Source organism: Sarcophilus harrisii, chromosome 2 (assembly GCF_902635505.1).
Source record: "Sarcophilus harrisii chromosome 2, mSarHar1.11, whole genome shotgun sequence".
Classification (NCBI taxonomy): Eukaryota; Metazoa; Chordata; class Mammalia; order Dasyuromorphia; family Dasyuridae; genus Sarcophilus; species Sarcophilus harrisii.
In genome coordinates, this window is record NC_045427.1 from 328265511 (window position 1) to 328292242 (window position 26732).

General features: G+C 36.3%; 1 protein-coding gene across 2 annotated transcripts in view; it reads right to left on the bottom strand.

Moving 5' to 3' along the window:
* Positions 1 to 4417: 4417 nt before the first annotated feature.
* Positions 4418 to 26732, bottom strand: part of DCAF5 (DDB1 and CUL4 associated factor 5) — a 154366-nt gene continuing 132051 nt past the window's right edge. For both annotated transcript variants that reach the window (XM_031952796.1, XM_031952797.1), the window contains one exon: positions 4418 to 6476. In XM_031952796.1, coding sequence (XP_031808656.1) covers positions 4719 to 6476 — 1758 coding nt within the window. In that variant the 3' untranslated portion in view covers positions 4418 to 4718. The remainder of the gene's footprint in view (positions 6477 to 26732) is intronic.

Below are 26732 nucleotides of genomic sequence, written 5' to 3' on the forward strand. Positions count from 1 at the left end.
AGTTAATGTACACATATCCTTCTTTCTTGAAGGATCAATACATTGTTTGAAGGAAATGTACTTTTTAAGTTAGATTTGTTTTTTGTATCAAATTAAAATGTGTTAACATATTTTCAAAAAAGATTTCTTAACAGTTTGATATCTGGAAATGAAAAGCCAGGGTTTTGAATACTATTGGCAGTTTCTATCAAGCTGGAAAGGCTTTAGATACAAAATCACTATTAGACTGTAGATGGGCTGTTTGAGGACCAATTTAAATAAGTTCAGAGACATTACTAGGTTGACTTCAGGACTTCACTGTGGAGGAAGTACAACATACCAATGAAATAATGGGTCCTTGAAGTATCAAACACACAGCAATCTGCAACAGATCTATTTTGAGGTTCACTTGACATGTATTTCTTACCTCATAGAATTGATGCATTCCTGCAAAACTGGCTGAAAAGCAAATTTCTATAAAGTTAATTCTATACTTCTTTTCTCTTTATTTCCATTATAAGATGTCTTCATGGTAGGATGGCAGTGGAGAGAAGCACACAAATGATTGGAATTGACATGTTTTCATGAAGAAACAGCTACACACTATTTAACTATAAATATGGCATAATTTTCTAGAGTCATAATCTAGTACTTCATTTTTAAAAATTATTTTCCTGATTCCTTTTTCTATTACTGTAGTCCTGCAGATAGGCATTTCTATAACACACTATGCCCCATATTTGACTTTTTCAGTCTATTCTAGCCATAAAGGGGTTAAGAAAATCCATTTCTGCTATCTATTCATACCCACATATTTCTCATTTTTTTCTCCTTTGCTAAAGGCTCTTACCAATCTTTGCACTTTTTATTCCAGAAAGTTCGAAATGTCAAGTCAAAACTTGCTCCCAGGCTGAGCAAGCATGAGCTAATTGAACCGGCTAAAGATTAAGATTTGAACTCAGGTTTTCTGATTTTCAAATCCAGCACTTTTTTATTCTGATACAATATTGCTGCCAATCACTTGGTCTCGGTGACAATGGGAATCAAGTTGACATACCTCCTTTCCTACATTTTCCTTCTTGATGATCTCTGATCCACAATTAGAAATTAGTTAAATTTACAATAAACATGAAATGCAAGGTTCTTATTTCCTCTCAGTTCTTAGGCAGCCAAGTCTGCTAATGAATTGGATTGCTTTCACCTAGCTGAAACTACTTCCTCTCTTCCTCTGTTCTTGAAGAGTTAAAGAAAGAGTATATTTGGGCAACTCAGTTTTAAGGAAGAGGAATACGTGAGCAGTTACTAGGGGATAATAGATTTATTTTTGTACATACATGAGAAGAATTTATTACTAGAAGAGAAGTGCAGGGCTTCAGGAAAGGCAAAGTATTTTGCCATACAAAAACAGAGTAATTTTGAGTATGTTAAATCAAAACCAATTGCAATTACTATTTAAACCAATCAATCTAGACTCTCATTTGCCTGCTACATCAAAGAAAAAGATAATAACTGTGGCTAAGAAAAAAATTTTAAGTGACATTTTCTATTTGCCAATTAGCTATCTGAATGCACAGGATGCAATCTTTAAGTTTTGTAGAAAGTAAAGCTATAGCTAAAGCTTTTTAATATTATTCTGTGCCTTCGACTTAATCATTAAAATATCTACCCAGGCTATTTTGAGGAATAAATGTGGTTACAATATCATCTTCAGATTAGTCTCTTAAGCCCTGAATCTGCAACTGTGGAAAAGGATTTCAGGAAAGAATCTTCAATTTTTAGGACTGTCTTCTTGAGGAATCAAATCTCTTGTGTAATGCAGAATCTTTTTTAGAATGTCTTCTAGTAAGTGATGAAGAGAGAAGAAAGCAGAACCAAAAGAACAATATGTAAAGATTACAACCATGTAAATCTTAAGACAATGACAGAAAATAAAACTCAGATCTAATATAAGAGTTAATGTTGGAACTGTACTGTCAAAGTTAATGTGCACAGCCCTCTTTTTTTTGGGGGGGGAGGAAGATAAAAACTTTTTTTTTCAGAGAATGCACTTTGTAAGGGGGTGGGAATTGTTTGGGTATATGTGTTAAGAAATATTTGCTTTATCAAAATAAAACACATTATTTAAAAAATGATGTAATTTTAAAAACTGAAATTTGGGGTGTTAAGAGGGTCATGGTTATTAAAGTTCATTTCCATTAAAATTCATCTCTTTTGACTGAAGACTAAAAAGCTAACAAACAGGCTGAACACTTCCCTTTTTCCTTTCAGAGATTTGGATAAGATGATTGCAACAAGGTTTAAAGACCCTGAAAGTGAAAGACAAAATTTTGCAGTTTAAGAACTGCAACTATCAAATTGGCTATCTTCAAGAGAACATAAATCTACCTCTCTAGGACAATTGACTTCCTTGGATAAAGTCACTTCAGGTCATTTGTTATAGAGAAAAACGAAAAAAAGGAAAAACCTGAGAGGTAGCAGAGAAACACACACTGAATGATTATCTTTTGTATATGAAGGATTAAAAAAAACTTTTCAATTTAATAAAACTTTGCAAAAGCAAAATTCTTAAAAATTACTTGGGCTTATCAAACCAGAATTTACAGTGATCTGTGTATAATCAAAGAAGACAAATCAGAAAGCCATCTTGATTACAAATCTGAAAAAATTCTAATGGTTGTTACAGAACTTTTCTTCCCTTCTTCCAATAAATAACATTTGCTCAATTTTGAGTCCTTCCCACTGCTATTCACACTGTTGATAGAAAATATTTTCTCTCCCCTCTCTCATTCCTCTAAGGGTGTTTTTATTCGTAAGTTGCATCATACCATGTCAGGTATATCTTTAGCTTTACAAAAACTTGGAAAGATGACACTCTCTTCTAGTTTACCATTTTTTATATAGTTCCCTCAAAGCCTAAAAGTAGTTTTCTTTCTTCTCCAAACTTTGGACTTCTTTTTTCTCACTATCACACCCCTCATTACCTTTCTCCTTCCACAAAACCTATATGTCAGTCAGGTTTTGGTATCCTAAAGACTCCTAGCAAAAGGAAGATACTTTACACACTAAAAGAAATCAGGTTGAAAGTCAGATACTAATTTGCAGATCTGGTTTCCAGCACCTTTTGACCAACAGAAGCTTTTTTTTTTTTTTTTTTTTTTTTTTTTATTCCTTTGCTCACTCTAGATTTTCTTCACTTTTCATGGATCTCTTCTTCTCCAGCTGATTATTCCATGGATTATATTGGGCATATAGAACCATGTTCCATATTTCAATGCATATCAAATATTCACTGTGCTCAGGTGATTCTAATCATTACATGGCAGCACTGTGAGTCTTTTGGTTTTTTCCCCTTCTCCCTTCATAAAATTCAAAGCACTGCAGCTTTATCTAAAGAACATTAGTTTATGATCAACTCATCTCCTTACATTTTCTGTCTTGTAGATTATCCAGCTTAACAGGAACTTCATACTTCAGGATGCACACTACAATGCAGGAGCTGGATCATGGATCCTATCATGAGCAATTCTAAGGGAGTTTCAAATCAGACCAAGTCTAGTCAATGGGATTTGTGACAAAGTAATTGTATACAATACTACTCTTTTTCTCTTTCAACTAGATACTCCTCTCCACTTGAATGGCTCTTAGTTGCTCATCAATGAGAATTCATGTTAGTAGCGAAAGTGTAAAGCTCCTAAAAACTTTCTTCTTCTTCTATAAGAAATTCCTCTTCTCCTATAAGTCTAGCCCTCAACACATGGAGCCAAGGAAGCACCTGCTGGCTTTTGTTCAACTGGGATCTAAGAACTAGCACCATATTGGTTACAGTGCATGACCCACATGTAGTTCCAACTTAATGTCTTCATAAAGGTTATGTTGCAGCATTACCAAACTTGAAAACAATAAAATTTATTAGGTACACATACTCTCCCTGAACCTGAAAAAGGCCATTCTTTCCTGTAACCTCTCATTAGTATGAAGAATGTTTTAATGAAATATATCCACTTTAAGTGCTTTATGAAAAAAGTGCTACATATAGAAAACATGGAAGGCTTCACAATTTTCAAAAAAGCAACCATGCTCTTCTCATCAGCATGGTCAATGGACTGAACAACTTTCTATTAGCTCTCTACTCTGCCCCTTCGAATGCCACATCTCTACAATTCCTGCTCCAAACAGGATCCCACGTAGCAGTTACCCCTCATTAAGACCAGAATATCTATGGCGTGTAAACAGTGAGGTGGCAAAAAAATATACATCTATATATTCTTTCATGGGGAGAACTAAAAGAAAAATCTAACTCAACCATCAGGCAGAGAGGCTGAACACACACACACACACACACACACACACACACACGCATGCGCGCACACACACACACATTCTGTCTCACACACACACACGCCTGTGTGCACACACACATACAAGAACAAGTCAAATGTCTCAACAAGGATTTACTTTAACAGAACCTCGCACAGGTACACTATGCTCAAGTCTCACTAATAAAGGAGTCACTTGAATTTTTTTCTTTATACAGCACAAGCCATTGGCCAAACACTTAGACCCATCGCCGAATGGAATGGAGCAGCATTATAGACACAACATTTTAGACCCTGGCTCTATGTGCCTTTAATACTTTTTTCCTTTTCCTCTGTATTTTACTAAACAGGGTTTTTTCTTGTTTTTTCTTTTTTTTAATAGGGTTCTTTCTGTAGGCTCTTTTTTCCCCCCTCTTGCATTTATCATGTTTTTAATTTCTTCTCTGAGCAGGAATTTTCTGAATCTGTATCTTCCAACTCCCCCCGGTGCCTTTTGAGTCCACTTCGTCCATGGCTGCCCCTGATGTCTGGCAGGTGAGGTTCAGTTAGGTCCTCTTTTGTACCAGTGCTGTGGTCCTCACAGTCCATTTCAGATAGATGGCAGTCTTTGTGCAAGAGTGCTCCGGGCAGAAGCACATTGTCATTGTCAGCATCTGAGTGTCCTGGGGAAGAGTGGGTGATTGCCTCTGACTCCCCAAAGTTCTGTCCATTGTTGTGGAGGTGAAGGGGTCGAGGATGGAAGTGTCCATTGTTGTGGTTGGGACAGACAGTTTCAAGGTTTCTCTCCTCACTGTCGTCAGACTGGGTCCTTGGACAGCTAGTGGGTCCACTTCCGAGGGCCAGGCAAGATCCTTTGGGAGCTGTGGACAAGGGCTGCTCCTCAGACCGCTCACTCAAGGCTTTGCCGATAGACTTCCCATTGAGCTTCTTGGTCTCAAAAGTGTGTTCGAGGGAGCTGGGGTTACTGGTGCTCTGGGATGTGCCTTCTTGTTCTTCTGCACCTGCATGGCTGTCATGATCGCAGCCTGGGCCATGGCTAGGACTTGTGGTAGGACTGCCTTCTTTCAAAGCTTCCCTGCCTTGGCCTTCAATGGGGAGCTCCTGGCTGCCATGGGGACTGGCAGCACTCAAACCACTTCTGCTGGATGAAGGAGCGATGTGGCTCTTCTCGCTCGTCCCAGGTTTCCCCTCATCTGCCTCCCCCCCAACTCCTAAGGAAGTCTCTTCGTCTTTGCTAGTTGAATATGAGATGTAGGAGTAGTGAAGCCATTTGTAAGCTTTGTAGATTTTGCGCTCCACTGACTCCATGTCGGAAGCTGGGGACGCCCGCCCTGGGTGGGTCTCTACGTTTGAGGTGCTGCGCTCTGGGGAGGAGGCTGGGGAGGAGGAGAGGTCATCTACTTTGATCTGTGGGTAATCGTAGTTATCTTCTCCAATATAGGTCCCGGTGTGCTTTGCTGGGGCACCAGGCCTGTCGTCTCGTGGAGGCTTCTGTCGCCGCCTCATGGCGTTCCTTTGGCGGGTGGACGTGCGCCTTTCATTCAGCTCCTCCTCATCCTCAGTGCTACTGCTGCTGCTGGAACTACTAGACTCATTTTCTTCAGGGCTGGGTGATCTGGGTCGGGGGAAGAGGTCGGTATCCAGCTCGGCCTCACAAGCGTTCTCATCGGAATCTGACTCATTGGAGAGGGCCAGGAGGCGCTTGTCTTGGTACCTCCGCAAGGCAGACAGACGCTGCTGTCGCGAAGCCACATCTTCACATGATGAGGGCGGGGGGGATGCTATTGCTGCGGCTCCAAGGGGTCCCAGGTGGAAGCCGGTGTCAGCTGGCTCGTTGGCCACAGGGGGTGGAGAATGGTGCAGGGAGGCAGAGGACTCGGAATCACTGTAGCCCGAGCGCTCGCTCACCCCTGCGTGCAGCTGCAGGATGGTGCTCTCACTGAGGTCGCTATCGGAATCTGAGCTCCAACCCTCGATCTCCCGGCGTACCAAAGAGTCAAAGAAAGCCATCATCCGTGGGTCTTCTTGGACTGACTGGTTGGCGTAGTCATGAGACAAGCCACTCCCACTGTTCAACACAAGGCTGATATATTCTTCATGGGTATAGAGACAGCGGGAATCATCTTCAATTCGACCATCGAGGTCTCCAGTGCAACCTGGTTGCTTATAGGGACTCCATATCTGGAAGAAAAGAAAAAGAAACAGATCTGAAAATATCTGAAAGTAAATGACAACACAGGACATAAGACTCTTGCTCTCTCTAATTTTTACTTCACTCCTTCCTATTAAAAAAATTTTAACATTGTGATGATGCCTTTTATCTTCTTACATCATGGTTATTATTGGATACAACCTACTCTGCCACTCACTGTGTGACTTTGGGGAAGTCACAACCTGTTTGAGCTTGTTTTCTCATTTCTCTGCGGGGGGGAGAGGGGGAGGAAGGGAGGAGGGAAGGAGAGAAGGCGAGATAAAGAGAGACAGGGAGGGGGGTGAAGGGGAGGGAGAGAGGGAAGGAGTGGCAAAGAGAGAGGAAGGATTAACTTAGGCAACATGGTTTCCTTCCAGCTCTAAATGTAAATATAAAACCATTGCCCTCTCTACTTCTGTGTCATTTGGCAAATTACATGGCCTCTCTATGCCTGCTTCCCTCCATCACTTTGCATGAGATAGCAATCCAGATAGATGGATGACATTTCTCTCTTTTCTTCCCAGTGTCTCCACGCACTCCTCCCCACAAGCCCTTCAGAGATCAGTACAGTATAGTAGAAAGTGTAATGAATTTGGGATCAGAAAACTGAGGTTCAAATCTCAGCCTTGTTGAGTAAATTACTTAATTTTTCTAGGTCTGAAAAATGAAGGGACTGAACTAGATGATTTCTGAATTTTAACTTTTAACTTTTTAACTCCAAATTAAATTACAGGTAAGACAATGTAGAAATGAGTTCATAAGCATTTATTAAGCATTTACTATGTGCCAGCATCGTGCTAGAGATACAGATAAGGGTAAAGACTATACAGCCCTCAAGAAGTTCATAAGTCTAAGGAAGAAAAATATAACTAAAGGGCTTCCCATCCCTATGAGGATTTGAATTATCTTTAAGAAAGCCAAGGATATTAAGAGGAAGGAGAGCACTCAAACATGAGGAAGAGACAGTGCAAAGGCAGGTTGAGCAGTAGCATTTGAAAACTAGAAAGGTAGGAAAGAGAGCCAGGTTTTAAAAAACAAAACTGAAAGGCTTTAAGTGTGGAGTAAAAGATTTTATATTTGATCTATGAAGTAAGAGGGTGATGCTGGAGTTTATTTGGGGTGGGAGGTCTGACAGGGATGAGAGTGGGGATGTGTGACATGGTTAAACATCTGTGCTTTAGGAAAATCATGTGGGAAAATGAATTGAGAATGGACTAGAATGGGGAGAAATTTGAGGCTGAGAGACCAATTGAAAGGCTAAAGTCCAGGCAAGAAGCACTGATGGCCAGAATTAGGGTGATGGCTTTGCAAGTGAAGAGAAGAGAACATATAATAAGAGGTACTTCTTCATTTACAACATCAATAAGATCTGTCAATGAAGTAGATTATGTATGTAAGTAAATATATGAATTATATAATATGTGTATATAGATAGCGATACATAATATAAGTAGATATATATGTGCTATGAGTGAGAGTGAAGGGTCAAAGATGGGACTAAGGCAAGTCTAGCTGATTGAGAAGATGCTGGTACCCTTAAGAGTAACAGGGAAGTAATCAGGAAATAGGGAATGGACATTTTGAGAGGAAAGAGAATGAGTTCTGTTTTGTCATGGGATGCCCATGAAATTATTTAGTTTGAGATGTTCAAAAGACAGATGGTTGGAGTTTAGGAGAAAGCTTGGGGCTAGACTTACAGAACTGGGGAGCTTCTGCATTGATATGTTAAATGAACCCATGGAAACTGATAATATCAAGAGAAAATATAGAAAAAAAAGAGGATCCAGAGGCCCTTGGAAGACACAAATGTTTACAAGACAGGGATAAGGATCTGGATGAGAAATGATCATATGGTAGGAGAACTAGAAAACAGCAGTATCACAAAAACCTAGAGAAGAGGGTACTAAGGAGGTAGTAATTAATGTGACATGCTGTCACAAATTGTGACAATTGAATAAGAACTGAGAAAAGGACATGAATTTGCCAATTAAGAAATCACTTGAAAGTTTCAAGTGAATGATGAGAGAGGAATGCAGATTGCAGAATGGTAAGAAGAGAGTAAGAGAAGAGGAGATAAAGGCACCTTTCTCAAAGAGTTTGGTTGAGAAAAGAAGGAAAGATATAGAATGACAGATGTTAAGGTTGAATCATTAAGTTTTTCTAAAGGATGGAGGAGATACAGAAATGTGTGTAGGTGCAAGGAAGGTACCAAGAGATAGGGACAGAATTAGAGATTAGCAGCATTATAGGGATAATAGTAGGGGCAATTTGCTGGAGAAGACAAGGGTTGAGATCAAAAGACAAGATCTTACCAAGCAAACTTCTCTTTAGAACTATCCCACATCACATCTCCCTGAGAGTTAATATTTTAGTCTGTTCATCTATATTCCCCAACTGCAGTATTGCTATTTTAACTAATAGGTATTGCTTACACTTGCTTTAGTGAGAATACTCGGCCTACATTGCAGTTTCATCTTTGCAAAGGCAAGCACCATTACCCAGGAAACTGGCTTAACAACCAAGGGTAACCAAGTTCTACAACATTCCGTCCAGTTTCTAGGTCAGTCACAGCTCTCACAAAAAAGAAACCACCTCAGCTCCATCAATATCAGGGTGATTTTCTTCAGTTTTCTGCCTATCCCCTACTGTATTTTGAAAAATGGGAAACAAAGGCAGGCTCAGCTCCTGTACAGCATTTCATTTGTTGGGAGCAGGAAGAAAAATGATTGACAATGTGTGGGATTTTTCCAAATGTGACCAATTGGTCAAGAACATATGTGAGTTTATGAGTTTTCAAGTTAATATTATGAATTCTCAAAATACCTGTGTCCTTTCGCTTGCATTTAAAAAAATTATAGGCATTATCCATGACAGTTTATTGGTATAGGGATTGTATAAACAGAAAAAAAGAAAGGTGGAGACTCACAAGACACTATGAATAAATTTATCCAAATATCACAGACCTAAAACTGGAAGAAATTTCAGAGATCATCAACTCTAGTCCAACCCTGGCATTTGGATGGGGAAACTGAAAGTCAAGGCAGTAGTAAGTGACTTAACCTTAGAAATAGGATTTAAAGCTACATTCTTTAATCTAGAGTGCTACCTACTTATCAGAATCAGATGCTGCAACAAGAACCAAGGTTTTCTGATGCCCAGATTAGGACTTTATCCATCTAGGCCACACTATATATTTTTTTAAAAAATTATTACCATCATAGCTTTTTATTGACAAAACATATCCATGGGTAATTTTTCAACATTGACTCTTGCAAAAACTTCTGTTCCAACTTTTCCCCTCCTTCTCTCCATCCCCTCCTCTAGATGTCAGGCAGTCCCATACATGTTAAAGTATATGTTAAATAGAACATAAGTATACATATTTATACAGTTATCTTGTTGTACAAGAAAAATCAGATTTATAAAGGAAGTAAAAATAACCTGGGAAGAAAAACAAATATGCAAGCAAACAACAACAGAAAGAGTGCAAATGCTAAGTTGTGGTCCACGTTCATTTTGCAGTGTTCTTTTGCTGGGTGTAGCTGGTTCTGTTCATCACCGATCTACTGGAACTGATTTGGATCCTCTCATTGCTGAAGATGGCCACGTCCATCAGAAATGATCAACATAGAGTACTGTTGTTGAAATGTATAATGATCTGGTTCTACTCATTTCACTTAGCATCAGAGTTCATGTAAGTCTCTCCAAACCTCTCTGTATTCATCCTGCTGGTTATTTCTTACAGAACAACAATATTTCATAACATTCATATACCACAGTTTATTTAGCCATTCTCCAATTGAGGGGCATCCATTCAATTTCTAGTTTCTAGCCACTGCGAAAAGGGCTGCCACAAACATTTTGGCACATACAGGTCCCTTTCCCTCCTTTAAGATCTCTTTGGGATATAAACGCAGTAGAAACACTGCTGAGTCAAAGGGTATGCACAGTTTGATAACTTTTTGAGCATAGTTCCAAATTGCTCTCCAGAATGGTTGGATGCATTCTGGGATAACTCCCACCAACAATGCATTAGTGTCACAGTTTCCCTAAATTCCCTCTGACATTTGTCATCATCTTTTCCTGTCATCTTAGTCAATCTAACAGGTGGGTAGTGGTATCTCAGAGTTGTCTTAATTTGCATTTCTGATCAATAATGATTTGGAACACCTTTTCATATGAGTAAAAATGTTTTCAATTGCATCATCTGAAAATTGTTCATATCTCTTGACCATTTATCAATTGTAGAATGACTTGATTTCTTATAAATTAGAGTCAATTCTCTATATATTTTGGAAATGAGACCTTTATCAGAACCTTTAACTGTAAAAATGTTTCACACTATATATTTAAAATAAGAGACATTTAGATGTTTAAAACAGCCAGCTTCTTCAGAGGAGGGTGATAGTGGTAGGGAGGAGGTATAGAAAACACTGCACATGGCAGATGTTATGCAAAAAAATCAGGTTAACAGTAATTAAGCTGTCATTGCAAATGAGAATTATTAGATTCACCAGTCCAAGTGGCTCAGATAAGCTCATACATATTAGCATGTAGCCATGGCAATGATGATTCTTACTTGACAAAGACGACTATCGTTAGACAGCTTCTAATACAAAACCCCTGAACCTTCCTAACTTTCAGCAACGTTAAGAGCACTGCTTCCACAGGATTGATTAGTTACTTGTGAAAATTCCATAGAATTTTGCTCTAGCTTCCTTTTGGTCCTTCTTTCAGCAACTCTAAGTAAAAGCATCACCACTCAAAAGATATTGCAGTTCTAGGTTTATTAAATAACTTCCCACAACATTCAATTCAACTTCTTAATCTTCAAGTTTTTAATTTGCTTAGTTGACTTTCCCGTTTTTAGTTTCGTAGATTTATCTCAAAAGGATGTGAGTGATAATACTACCATGAAATTAGCTGGACAAGAGAATCTTGTCCTAAATTACTTTTGTGGAATTCCTTAAGAAACTCATTTAACCAAAGACAATTATTTCCATAATGCTTTTTATAATCTTTCACATGTCCGTTTCTAGCTTATAAAGGTTAAAAGACAATGTCTAACTAACTTTGAAAAGGAGTTCAAGTTGTGGTTTCAAAATATTAACTAATTTTTCATCATCCTAGTGTAGACTTTGGTAATTAAAGAGGAAAAATTGTCTGGAAACAAAACTCTTGGCACAGAATTAAATTCTATGTTCTCTTTCTAAAAGCTCCTTTCTCAGCTCTTGAAAGTGAATTTTTTCTCAGCTTCATTTTACAAATGGCTAAATGAAAGCAAGTTCACGACATTTTTATTTTGGCAAAAGAAAAGCATGTAAATAAATGAATATAAAAAGTTTAGCCCAACTTGTTGAAGATCTTCCACATTCTCTTCTGATATTGCAAGAGTGATAAGAAAACTCTAGATCAGGGGTCCTCAAACTTTTAAAATAGGGGGCCAGTTCACTGTCCCTTAGACTGTTGGAGTGCCGGACTATAGTAAAAACAAAAACTTTGTTTTATGGGCCTTTAAATAAAGACACTTCATAGCCCTGGGTGAGGGGGATAATCATCCTTAGCTGCTGCATCTGGCCTGCGGGCTGTATTTTGAGGATCCCTGCTAGATGATCATCTGTTATTCCCTCTTAAGACATGTGTTTAAATAAATTTCTCACCATTCCTTGATAATATCTTTCACCCTTATTCTTTTAAAAATCCCTCACTGGAGAACCCACAAATATTGTGAGTGTAACAAATTACCAACAGAAGGTAATTTTGAAGCCCTCCAGAAAAGATCTGCTTCAATCAAGCACGGAGGGAGGCAGGCCAAATGCAAGCAGGCCAAGCATAGACCTGGGGTGGTGTGGGCTCAATGAATCTATAGCAGTGTTGGCTACTCAGTCCTGGATGCAATCCAGTAGATCAGCAGAGAAGTTATAAGACATCCAACACAAACACAAATGGTAAAGAGTGAACCCTAAAATGCCAGAATTTTATAGGAATTGGCCATGTTCACTCAGCACCAGGAGCAAGTCAGCACTGACCCAGCACAGTTGTTGCTGATTGTAGAGGAAGTTTGAACAATCTCTCTTGCCCTAAAAGCAGATCTCAACAACAACAACAAAAAATTAGTAAAAAAGCAAAAAGACCACAGATAGTTTTTTTGATGAAAGAGAAGAACAGATTTCAAACGCTGAGGAGACTAAAAGCAGACCATCTCCAGATGAAGCCCCAAAGGATGATATAAATTGGCCCTCATCACATGAGACTCTCTTAGAAGAAATTATAAAAGATCTTAAAAGACAGCTGGAAGAAAAATGGGGAAAGGAAACGAAAACTTTGCAAGAGGGTTTGGAAAAGGCAACAGAAATTATCTGAAGAAAGTTCACTACAAAATAGACTTAATGAAGTGGAAAAAGCATATACATATAATTCATAAAAAAATAGATTTGACAAAATGGAAAAACAACTTCCTGAAAAACAGAATTTGTAAAAGGAAAAAAAATCCATAGAACAAAACAACTCATTTAAAAATTCAATTGGACAAATACAAAAAGAAGTAAATAAAGAAAATAATTCACTAAAAATCAGAACTAAACAAATGGAAATGAATGCTTCAATAAGACATCAAGAATCAATCAAACAAAACCAAAAAAAAAAAAGAAAAAAAGAAAAAAACAGAAGAAAATGTAAAATAACTACTTGGGCAAACAACTGACCTGGAAAATAGGTTTAAGAAAGACAATCTAAGGATAACTGGACTTCCTGAAAATCATGATGGAAAAAAGAGCTTAGGCACTACTTTTCAGGAAATCATCAGAGAACTGCCTTTGATGTCAAAGAACCAGAATGGCAAATTAGCCATTGAAAGAATTCACCGAACACCTCCTTAAAGAGACCCCAAAATTAAAACCCCAAAGAATATAGTGGTTAAATTTCAGAAGTATTGGACCAAGGGAAAAAATATAACAATCAATCAGAAAAAAGCAATTCAAATACTGAGGAGCCACAATAAGGATTACCTAGGACCTAGCAGCAGACCTGGAATCTGATATTCTGAAAGGCAAAGGAACTTAGAATGCAGCCAAGAATAAACTAGCCAGCTAAACTGAGCATTTTCTTTCAGGGAAGAAGATGGATATTCAACAAAACAGATGAATTCCATTTATTTCTGATGAAATGAACAGAGCTAAACAAAAAATTTTGACCTCCAAATATATAGAACTCAAGAGAAGAATAAAAAAATGTAAAAAGAACTCTTGAGAACTGTATTTCTGTTATGGGTATACATAGAGAATGCATATATAATTAGGGTTTACTGTTATAAAGTGGGAGGGGAAAGGGGAAAAGGGAAGGGGAAGGCTACTAGAAGAGAAAACAGAAATAGTAGGGGAAAAGTATAAGAAAGGAGGGCTGCTTGAGGCAAGTGATGCTCATAAGTAAAATACTGGGGAGGAGGCAAAAGGGAAAAGGAAAGAGAAAAGTATAGTTTGGGGTAAATAAGATGATGGGAAACATAGAATTAGTAGTTTTAACTGTAAATGTGAATGAGGTGAACTCTCCCATCAAACAGAAGTGGATTAAAAGCCTGAATCCTACAATATGTTGTTTATTAGAAACATATTGAAAGCAGAGCAATAAAGGTAAAGATAAAAGGCTAGAGCAGAATCTATTATGCTTCAGGTGAAGTAAAAAAAGCAGGGATAGCCATCCTGATCTCAGATCAAAAATTGATCTAATTAAAAGAAATAAGGAAGGTAACTATATCTTGCAAAAGGGTATCATAGATAATGAAGCAATATCAATACTAAACATATATGCACCAAATGGTATAGCATCTATATTCCTAAAGGAGAAGTTAAGAGAGCTGCAAGAAGAAATAGATAGCAAAACTATAATAGTAGGAGATCTCAAACTTGCTCTCTCAGAACCAGATAAATCGAACTACAAAATAAATAAGAAGAAAGTTAAGGAGGTAAATAGAACACTAGAAAAGTTTGGTATGATAGATCTTTAGAGAAAACTGAATGGAGACAAAGGAGTATACTTTCTTCTTGACAGTTCATAGAACCTATAGTGACCATATATTAGGACAAAGACCTCAAAATCAAATGCAGGAAGGCAGAAATAGTAAATGCATTTTTTTTTCAGATCACAATGTAATAAAAATTATATTCAATAGAAGGCCAGGAGAAAATAGACCAAAAAGTAATTGGAAACTAAATAAAATCATCCTAAAAAATAAATGGGTGAAACAGCAAATCATAGACACAATTAACAATTTCATCCAAGAGAATGACAATGAGACAACATACCAAAATTTCTGGGATGCAAAGTGGTAATGAGGGGAAATTTTATCTCTCTAGATGCTTACTTGCATAAAATAAAGAAAGAGAAGATCAATGACCTAGGCTTGCAACTAACAAAGTTAGAAAAAGAACAAATTAAAAACCCCCAATCAAATACCAAACTTGAAATTCTAAAAATAAAAGGAGAGATTAATAAAATTGAAATTGAAAAAAACTATTGAATTAATAAGAGTTGGTTTTATGAAAAAAAAAAAAAACAACAAAATAGATAAACCTTTAGTTAATTTGATGGGAAAAAGAAAAAAGGAAAATCAAATTGTTAGTCTCAAAAATGAAAAGGGAGAACTTTCCACCAACGAAGAGAAAAATTAGAGTAACAATTAGGAGTTATTCTGCCCACCTTTATGCGAATAAATTTGATACCCTAAAGTAAATGGAGGAATACCTACAAAAATATAAATTGCCCAGATTAACAGAAGAGGAAATAAATTACTTAAATAGTCCCACTTTAGAAAAAGAAATAGACTAAGGTAAGACTAAGGTATTAATCAACTCCCTAAGAAAAAATCTTCAGGCCAAATGGATTTACATGTGAATTCTTACATGTGAATTAAAGAACAATTAACTCCAATGTTATATAAACTATTTGAAAAAAATAGGGAAAGAAGGAGTCCTATCAAATTCTTTTTATAACACAGACATGCTACTGATAACTAAACCAGGTAAGATGAAAACAGAGAAAGAAAATTATAGACCAATTTCTTTAATGAATATTGATGGAAAAATTTTAAACAAAATATTAATTACAGATTACAGAAAATCATCCCCAGGATAATACACTACGACCAAGTAGTATTTATACCAGGAATGCAGGGCTGGTTCAACATTAGGAAAACTATTAGCATAATTGACTATATCAATAACCAAATTAATAAAAACCATATGATTATCTCAATAGATGCAGAAAAAGCATTTGATAAAATCTAACATCCATTCCTATTAAAAACAGAGTATAGGAATAAATGGATTTTTCCTTAAAATAGTCAGCAGCATCTATCTATTTAAAACCACCAGCAAGTATCATATGAAATAGGGATAAACTGGAATCATTCCCAGTAATATCAGGGGTGAAACAAGGTTGCCCACTATCACCATTACTATTCAATATTGTATTAGAAATGCTAGCTTTGGCAATAAGAGAAGAAAATGAGATTAAAGGAATTAGAGTAGATAATGAGGAAACTAAATTATCACTCTTTGCAGATGATATGATGCTATACTTAGAGAACCCTAGAGAATCAAATAAAAAACTATTAGAAGTAATCCACAACTTTAGCAAAGTTGCAGGATACAAAGTAAATCCACATAAATCATAAGTATTTTTATATATCACTAACAAAATCCAACAGCAAGAGATACAAAGAAAAATTCCATTTAAAATAACTGTCAATAGTATAAAATATTTGGGAATCTATCTGCCAAGGGACAGTCAGGAACTATATGAGTAAAACTACAAAACACTTTCCACACAAATAAAGGCAGATCTAAACAACTGGAAAAAGATAAGTCAAGTGAATATAATAAAGTACCTAAAACTAATCTATTTATTTAGTGCTATACCAATCAAACTCCTAAGAAACTATTTTACTAACCTAGAAAAAATAACAATAAAATTCATCTGGAAGAACAAAAGGTCAAGAATTTCAAGGGAATTAATGAAAAAAAAAAAAAAATGAAGGTGACCTAGCTGTACCAGATCTAAAACTATATTATAAAGCAGTGGTAATCAAAACCATTTGGTACTGGCTAAAAAAGAGAATAGTTGATCAGTGGAATAGGTTAGGTTCACAGGACAAAATAGTCAATAACTACAGCAATCTGTGTTTGACAAATCCAAAGACCCCAGCTTTTGCAATAAGAATTCACTATTTAAAAAAAAAAAAGAAAAAAAAAGAATTCACTATTTGACAAAAACTGCTGGAAAAATTGGAAACTAATATGGCAGAAACTAGGCATCAACCCACACCTAACACTGTATACCAAGATAAGGTTGAGATGGGTTCATGATCTAGACATAAAGAATGATATAAACAAATTAGAAGAACATAGTATAGTTTTCCTCTCAGATCTGTGGAGAAGGAAGGAATTTGTGATTAAAGATTATTGATCACAAAATAGATAATTTTGATTATATTAAGTTAAAAAGGTTTTGTACAAACAAAAAAAATGCAGACAAGATTAGAAAGGAAGCAATAAACTGGGAAAACACTTTTACATTAAAAAATTTTGATAAAGGCCTCATTTCTAAAATATATAGAGAATTGACTCAAATTTATAATACAAGTTATTCCCCAATAGATAAGTGGTTAAAGGATATGAACATATAATTTTTAGATGAAGAAATTCAAACTATTTCTAGTCATATGAAAAGGTGCTCTAGAAATCACTATTGATCAGAGAAATGCAAATTAAGATAACTCTGAGATACCACTACACACCTGTCAGATTGGCTAAGATAACAGGAAAAGATGATGATGAATGTAGGAGGGGATGTGGAAAAACTAGGACACTAACACATTATTGGTGGAACTGTGAACACATCCAACCATTCTGAAGAGCAATTTGGAACTATGCTCAAAAGTTATCAAGCAGTGTTTCTACTGGGTTTATATCCCAAAGAGATTTTTAAAAAGGGAAAGGGATCTACATGTGCAAAAATGTTTGTGGCAGCCTTCTTTGTAGTGGCTAGAAACTGGAAACTGAATGGATGCTCATCAATTGGAGAATGGCTGAATAAATTATGGTATATGAATGTTATGGAATATTATTGTTCTATAAGAAACAACCAAAAGGACGATTTCAGAAAGGCCTGGAGAGATTTACATGAACTGATACTAAGTGAAATGAGCAGAACCAGTGATCATTATACACAGCAACAAGACAAGACTATATGATGATCAATACTGATGGACGTGGCTCTCTTCCACAATGAGATGATTCCAACCAGTTCCAATTGTTCAGTAATGAGGAGAGTCATCTAAATTCGGAGAGAGAACTATGGGAAATGAGTGTGGTTCATAACATAGCATTTTCACTCTTTCTGTTGTTGTTTGCATTTTATTTTGCTGCTTCTTCTTTTTTTTTTTTTTACTGGTTTGATTTGGTTTTTCTTGTGCAGCACAGTAACTGGATAAATATGTATACATACATTAGATTTATCATATATAGGATTACTTGCCACCTAGGGAAGGGTGTGGGGCAAGAGAGGGAAAATTGGAACACAAGATTTTGCAAGGGTAAATAATATAGAAGAATTGGTCCATGCATATGTTTTCAAAAATAAAAAGCTTTAATTAAAATAAATAATTCCTCACTGGTGATATGTGGCAGCCTGTTCATATCTACCATGTACCTTTCCATTGCCCTGTGTGTGAAATTAATTTTTACATCTTCAGAAATTGTTATATTCCATGTTTTGCTATGTGTTAACAGCAGTAGAATGTTGGTATTAAAAATACTCGCTTTTGCTTTCATGGGAAATTTGGGGTCATTAAAAGGAGCTCTGCAATGCCCACTTTCCTATTGTTAAATCCTACACCCAATTTGTTGGACATATGTACTATCTGTCCCAGCATGATGGACAAGCAGGTACTTTTTAATTTTTGGGCATCTTGGATCCCTTTGACAGGCTGATGAAGTATATAGACCCCTGCTCAAGAAATACGTTTTTAAATGCATAAAAATACATAGAATTACTAGGAAAGCTAATTCTATGGAAGTATAGTTATAAAATTATTTTTAACAATTAAAATACATAGAATTACTAGGAAAGCTAATTCTATGGAAGTATAGTTATAAAAGTATTTTAACAATTACTTCATGGATTTTAGGTAGAATGACTGCTCTAGAGAACGTCTATCCAAATGCATAGTATAAATGAGGCAATAGAACAGTGGGTCTTCCCTGTGTAGATGGATCAATCAGACTTCTCTGGGTGATGTCAGCTCTTTCCAGAACATACTACAATCAAGGCTTGTTGCCATTAGCACAATGTCATCTGTAGAGAATCTTAACATCCAAAAGAATCCTTCAACTTGGGACTCTGCATAGGATCTTTTCCATTACATTGGCAAATCTTTGGTGAGTGAACAAATTTTTTTTTTTCACTACATATTTATGATCAGAGGGTTGTTGAGTAGGGTTATTTCTGTTATAGTTTTAAAAAATATTGAATATTTTCACATACACTTGGGGGACATCATATTGAAAAATAACCTATAATGTGCAATATAAACTCTACTGAATCATTTAAAAAAATCAACAACACAGTTGGATTTTATATTTTCTCTCTTTTTTCAATCAATTGTGAACTGGTAAAGTTAATGTCTACTGTTAAATATTACTTTCTAAAATCTTATTCCAAATTAATAATATTCTCATCAAAGATGCTCTTGATTTTTATAATGATTCTATAAATATTTTATATAAATCGGAGAAGAGTAGACATAGAGTTTGACAGTTAATAATATTCTCTTAGTCCCTTTTTTTAAGGTACTAATGTCTGAGTGACTTTTCCTATTCCTTTGGTATTTTTCCTTTTTAATTTTTCCAGATAGCTTGTATGTTGATCCCTCAATGCCCTAACATTTGTGTCAGCTCTAGCACAAATCTCTAGATACATATAGTCTAATCTGGCTGCTTTCTTTATTTTTGTTTTCTTTTTGTGTGTGTGTTTGTATGTGAGATTCTTTTAGGCATTTCTATTTGTCTAACAAATACAATCAAGATTAGGATCCTGGTATAATGGTTCACTATTCTTGACAGAAAAAAAGTCTGTTATAATAATTTTCACAAATATTTTCATTTTTCTTCTATTTGTTTCCTTTTTTCCATTTCATAACTGCCTTTGGAATGATTTTGCTATCTTGCAAAGTGCCTCCCCACAAAAAACCTGTTTTTACCCTTTACTGCTGCTTTATGGGATGACTTTAGTCAAATTGTCCATCATCCTTCTTAAGATTTTATGACTGAGTTTATATTCTACTCCAGTGTTGTTCTGGTAGCCATCTCTCTTGGCAGGCAAGTAAAGCAAAAAGTCTGTTGACAAAAGATATTTTATGGTTCGTTCATTCTCTTCATTGTGGCAAGTAATTTACAATGGGTAAAATTCTTCATAAAATTATTGAAACTGGTTTTGATATAATTTATGTCCATTCCCCATTTTTAATTGTCAACTATTTATGTGTACACAAATTGGGATTTAAGTTGGTTTCAGTTGTATATCATATCTTTTCTCTCATTATTATTCTTTCTTCTTAATTTTTACAATTTGTGATAGATAAGTAATATCTTACAAAGATAAGAGGTTTAGGAATAACTCTCATATCAGCAATATATCTTTTTTGGTCCTTTAGGTTTTGGTTTTGTCTTATCATGCCATCTGGGGCTTGCTGTTTATGATGCCCTATTAACTTCTTTTCTCAAAGAAGAATAGATATATCTAAAGTCATCAGACTTTTTTAAAATAATTTTTTAATAAAATTTTTTGCAAAGATAGTTTTCAACATTCACTCTTGCAAAACCTTGTGTTTCAAATTTTCTCTCTTCCTCCCACCTTTGCTCCTAGACAGCAATTAATCTAATATATCTCATTCTTTTTTTGAACCATAATTTTGCATAGATTTTCCCCTATTCTTACCTTTTCCCATCCTTGAACTAAGATGCCAAATATCAGAGTATATGCTTACTGAATCTGAAGCATCTTCTCAAATTTCTCAGATTTTTCTCTGCTGTTTAATCCCCAAGAACCAATTGCAACCATTTTGGCAAATAATTTTGGATCCTGGTCTTTTGGCAAATATTTAGCACTGATTATTATGTATATTTCAGTACTAAATATCCCATGAAATAATGTTTCTCTCTCTTTCTGATGTATGATAAAACTCATTTTCAACTTTGTTCTTTACTTAAGGAGTATTTATGAACTATTCTTCTATTTATGTGCAACTTCCTTATTTTTACTTTGTTTAAAGCAAGAATTTCAAGATTGATATGATTCAGCTCCAACATATCCCCTTGGGTGGGCCTCTTGTGATGAACTCATGAGAGGACATGAATATACAGGATGGGTAGGCATAGTTTGCAATCTGTACCATTGCAGAGAATGTTCAAATTGATGAAGTCACAGATTTGTGTATTAAGCATAAGAAGCTAAAAGTTTGCTAGGAGAATTACGATAGATAATGGTGAAAAGACTAATCCATCTGATTAGAAGAACTTTTAGTTTTTTGACCTAGTAATTCTCATGTTCAGAACCTAAATTTCCCTAACAGGAAATTCTGTGAATCAAGGAAAATAATGAAACCCTCCAATCCACCCAGTAGTCTGTGCCATCTGAAAGATTAGAAAATATTAGATGTGCCTGTGGAATGGGTCTTTTGCAATAAGGCTTTTGACTGATTCTCTCTCGCTCTAATATCATTTAATCATTTAATATCATTCAATGTCTTAGGGCCTAGGATGTGCAAAGACTGTGTTAAGTACAGGGGTACAAAGACAAAACCCAGAAGGTTCTTGCTCCCAAGGAACTTATATTTTACATAGGATATTTTTCCTCTTTAGCCTTAAGATTAACAAGTTACAAGCAGAAACAAAAGAAAAGCTATTTCTCACAAATATGAAATAAAATAGAATTTTTGGAAGGAGTAGTGTGAAAATATTGTTCCATAACATGTAATCTTTGATACAGTAAAACTGGTTGGTTGGCTATTCCATGAACCACATACTCCATTCTCGTGGCTCAGGGTATTCATTCTCTCTGGATGTCCTCCATACCTGAAATGCTCTCTTTCTTCCATTTTGATTTCTCTAGCTTCCTTTAAGTCTTAAGTAAAACCCCACCTTCAGTCTTCTCCAATCTCTTAATTCCAATGCAAGAACATTCTGGGTTTTTCAATATGCAGCTTGTTTTGTCTCTATTTGTTTGCGTGCTGTTTCCTCCTTTAGACTTCAAGCTCCTTGAAGGCAGAAACTATTTTTTGCCTTTTTTTTTTTTTGTATTCCTGGCTCTTAGCACAGTGTCCGGTAGAAAGTAGGCACTAAACGTTTATTGATTGACAGTATACAGGGTTCATGAGGGAAAAGAAGGGTAAAGAAATACTCTCAGAGGAAAAAGTTTAACTTTATAGGCAGGAATAGGGTCTGATTGTTTATTCATATACTTTAGTAGAGTTAATCATTAATTGCAGCGATCTGTATATATGTGACTATTATTTATTTTTTACAGCATAGCACTAATCTAACCTAAATTGTTTGGAAGACTTTCCATCTAAGAAGGGAAAAGTAGGTGCTCTTATTCCCATTTTATAGGCTGACAGAGGTTGGTTATGTGGTCTGCCACGAGTCATACTGCTAGATCATACTGGAGAGGCTGGCTTTGAACTCAGGTCTTCCAGAGTCCAGGGTCCAGTGTCCAGTGCTTTATCTAAGGAAAGGTATCTGAAAAGTATCTCCTTTTCCCAATCTGTTAGAGGCAGGAACAAGGATAAGGACTCAACTTGTGATTTCATTAGTATAGGGAGCCCTCTCTAGCTTCTCTGCACCTGATGGTTTTAGGGCATTGTCTAGGAATGAAGAAGTGACTCATCCAAAGTCTCACAGCTCACTATGTGTCAGAGGCAGCACTCAAACCTACCTGGCTCCTAGGCCAGTTCTGTCCAAGCCATTCCTTGTTGCCTTGGCATTTGTTAAGTACAAAATACACAGCTTCCAGAGGGAGGTGTGGTGCTAATGAAAAAGGAGACCTGTTGGAAGTGAGCCTTCAGAAACCATACCTGAGAATACAGGCATTCTCCTTCTGAGGTAGAAGAAAAAGGTACCATTGGAAAGATCAGGAAAAGAGAAGGGTGGCTGGAGCTAAGGGGGGGGAGGGGGAAGGGGGGGGGGGGAGAAAGCAGTTCTGTGGCAAGACTGGAATTTGGCTCACTGCAGGCGGTTGCCCTCTAGAAATAATCATCGGAATATTAAATAGCTTGCACCAGTCAATTCACAACATTCTTGAGGGGTGAGTCACCAGAGTGAATCCCCCTTTACAAAGGAGCCAGACCCAGAGCATGCCCAGAGCTGCCTCTCAGCTAGCCAGTGCAGAGACTCATCTTACTCTGCTGCCTACCATTTATTAAACACCCAGCATGTGCTAAGCACTATATTAAATATTATCTCCACTGTTTCTAATTCCTGAAGAAATGCAGTTCACTGCCACCAAAGCAGACACACCTGAGATAAAACTAAGTTCGGTTTTAACTGTTGCCTCCCTTTCACTTTCCTGTAGGTATAGGGGCTATGGTTTCTTAAAAATTCAGACTGAATTCAGATTTCAGATTTCCCATACCTTGGTGTGGTGACCCTAATCCCTTTGGTATGGAAGCCAATAACAGAGTCCTAAATGCTCCATCTTTGGAGCAGTGATCTCCCCAGCTCAGTGCGGTTGGCCTCATGCAGAAAACATTTTCTTCTTTTCCTTTTCTAAGACTTGGCTGGCTTCCCAATAGTGATCTTAAGTTTAAGGACTTCAGTTGAGTCAACAGTAGTCTGTGGGATTCAGCATATAAACAAGGCCAAATAGGAAGCTCTATTCTATAGGAATTGCTCAAGAAGAGCTTCTTTGGAATAAAAGAATTATGCCATCTGTGCCTGGATAAAGCATGTTCCTGTACCAATAGTTTAGTCAATTAGTCAAAAAGAAGGATGAAAGAATTCAGTAGTCTGAACAAAATCAAGTAAACTGCTAAGAATTCTGAGGAGGAGGAATCTGCATTCCCTAAACCCAAAAGATTAATAGTTATGTCTGAATTCATATTTTTTTAAAAGTCCTTTAATACAAAGGGAATCCTAGTTATCTCAGATAAGCCATAGCACTAACAGAAGACAAACACACACACACACACACGATCCAAAATTCATTTAGCAAAAAGCCAGGAAAGAAGTGTCTGGATTAGAGACCATTATTGATCACAAAATAGAAAATTTTGATTACATCAAATAAAAAAGTCTTTGTACAAACAAAACTAATGCAAACAAGACTAGAAGGGAAGCAACAAACTGGGAAAACATCTTCACAGTTAAAGGTTCTTATAAAGGCTTCATTTCCAAAATATATAGAGAATTGACTCTAATTTATAAGACATCAAGTCATTCTCTATTTGATAAATGGTCAAAGGATATGAACAGACAATTTTCAGATGATGAAATTGAAACTATTACCACTCATATGAAAGAATGTTCCAAATCACTATTAATCAGAGAAATGCAAATTAAGACAACTCTGAGATACCACTATACACCTGTCAGATTGGTTAAGATGACAGGAAAAAATAATGATGAATGTTGGAGGGGATGCGGGAAAACTGGGACACTGATGCATTGTTGGTAGAGTTGTGAATGAATCCAACCATTCCAGAGAACAATCTGGAACTGTGTCCAAAAAGTTATCAAACTGTGCATACCCTTTGATCCAGCAGTGCTACTACTGGGCTTATACCCCAAAGAGATACTAAAGAAGGGAAAGGGACCTGTATGTGCCAAAATGTTTGTGGCAGCCCCATTTGTAGTAGCTATAAACTGGAAAATGAATGGATGCCCATCAATTGGAGAATGGTTGGGTAAATTGTGGTATATGAATGTTATGGAATATTATTGCTCTGTAAGAAATGACCAGCAGGATGAATACAGAGAGGTTTGGAGAGATTTACAGACACTGATGCTGAGTGAAATGAGCAGAACCAGGAGATCATTATATACTTCAACAACGATACTATATGAAGATGTATTCTGATGGAAGTGGATTTCTTTGACAAAGAGACCTAACTCAGTTTCAATTGATCAAGGATGGACAGAAGCAGCTACACCCAAAGAAAAAACACTGGGAAATGAATGTAAACTGTTTGCATTTTTGTTTTTCTTCCTGGATTATTTTTACCTTCTGAATCCAATTCTTCCTGTGCAGCAAGAGAACTGTTTGGTTCTGCACACATATATTGTACCTAGGATATACTGTGACATATTTAACATGTATAGGACTGCTTGCCATCTGGGGGAGGGGGTGGAGGGAGAGAGGGGAAAAATCAGAACAGAAGTGAGTGCAAGGGATAATGTTGTAAAAAATACCCTGGCATGGGTTCTGGCAATAAAAAGTTATTATAATTAAAAAAAAAAAGTGTTTAGATTTCAGAGATATAAACAAAGGTCAGAAGCCTATGCTTCTGGAGATATATCAATGGAGGCTGGCAACACAGATCTAGAAATCAGGCTATTTGGGAAAAAATTCTTCAAGCAATGGCTTTCAGGGCTAAAGTAGTCATAGATGGAGCTTGAAAGAAGTTAGGCTATGGGCAAATATGAATTATGATCTCTACTTACTTGCACAGGACCTTTGTGAGCTGTTGTCTGCTTTTAAGACAATGAATGCTTTGGAGGCACTGAAGAAATTTACTGTTCAAATCCATTCTCCTAAACACACAACACACCCATACCCACACACCCACTGACTACTGACTTCTAGGGTCAGGAAGGATTTCTCAGTTGCTAAATGATCATATGAATGTTCCCTAAATAAGATAAGATGACAGTCAATATAAGGTGTGAATCCAACATGAGAAACTGACAACCAAAAAGAACAAATGGGGAAAGTAAAGTTCTTAACAGCTGGAATGTGAGTGATGGGCTCTGGGCCATTTTACCATGAATATATGGTAAAACCAGACTGGATGTGCAGAAAATGATTTAATTCAGTCAATATATGATTAAAGTTATTTCAGTTTTATCAAATGACCTCAAATACAACTGTATATCATTTTTTTTTTGTTTTTCAAAGTATTTTAACCAGTAGTTTTCAGAGTCCTTTGATTAGAGGATTCACAAATTATGGCAGCAATCTATAGGAAATGGAAAACTGAGTCTTAGACAACATATCCCCTTCATCTTGATGGTTGGTGGGCAAAATTAATCAGGACAAGAGACAACTGTAAAAGTGGCAACAATGTGAGCCAGTATCTGAAAGACACTTTACTGATGACCAATATAAAGGCTAAAATATGATTTGGGAGGGAGGGAGGAAGGTTGTTTTATTTTTCATTCTAAATTTAAATATCAAATAAAATAAGCATTTTGATATATAAAGTGGAGCTGACGAGTGAAATGAGCAGGACCAGGAGATCATTATATACTTCAACAACAATACTATATGATGACCAGTTCTGATGGATCAGGCCATCCTCAGCAACGAGATCAACCAAATCATTTCTAATGGAGCAGTAATGAACTGAACTAGCTATGCCCAGAAAAAGAACTCTGGGAGATGACTAAAAACCATTACATTGAATTCCCAATCCCTATATTTATGCACACCTGCATTTTTGATTTCCTTCACAAGCTAATTGTACAATATTTCAGAGTCTGATTCTTTTTCTACAGCAAAATAACGTTTTGGTCAGGTATACTTATTGTGTATCTAATTTATATTTTAATATATTTAACATCTACTGGTCATCCTGCCATCTAGGGGAAGGGGTGGGGGGTGGGGGTAAGAGGTGAAAAATTGGAACAAGAGGTTTGGCAATTGTTAATGCTGTAAAGTTACCCATGTATATATCCTGTAAATAAAAGGCTATTAAATAAAAAAACCAAAAAAAAAAAACCAAAAAAAAAAAAACAAAACAAGAAGCAAAATATAGGCAGCTAAACACACACACACACACACACACACACACACAAAATAAAGTGGAGCTGAAAAAAATGATTGTGAATGAAAATGTGAATCTATGTGTTAGAAAAACATATTTTGTCCCAAATCATTCACTTGTTCTCCACAATCTTTTCTAAGATCACCCTTGCTTAAATACTTGGGTTGTGAACCCTCTGAGGTTGTGTCAGATTCCATCTAACTCAAGACATAAT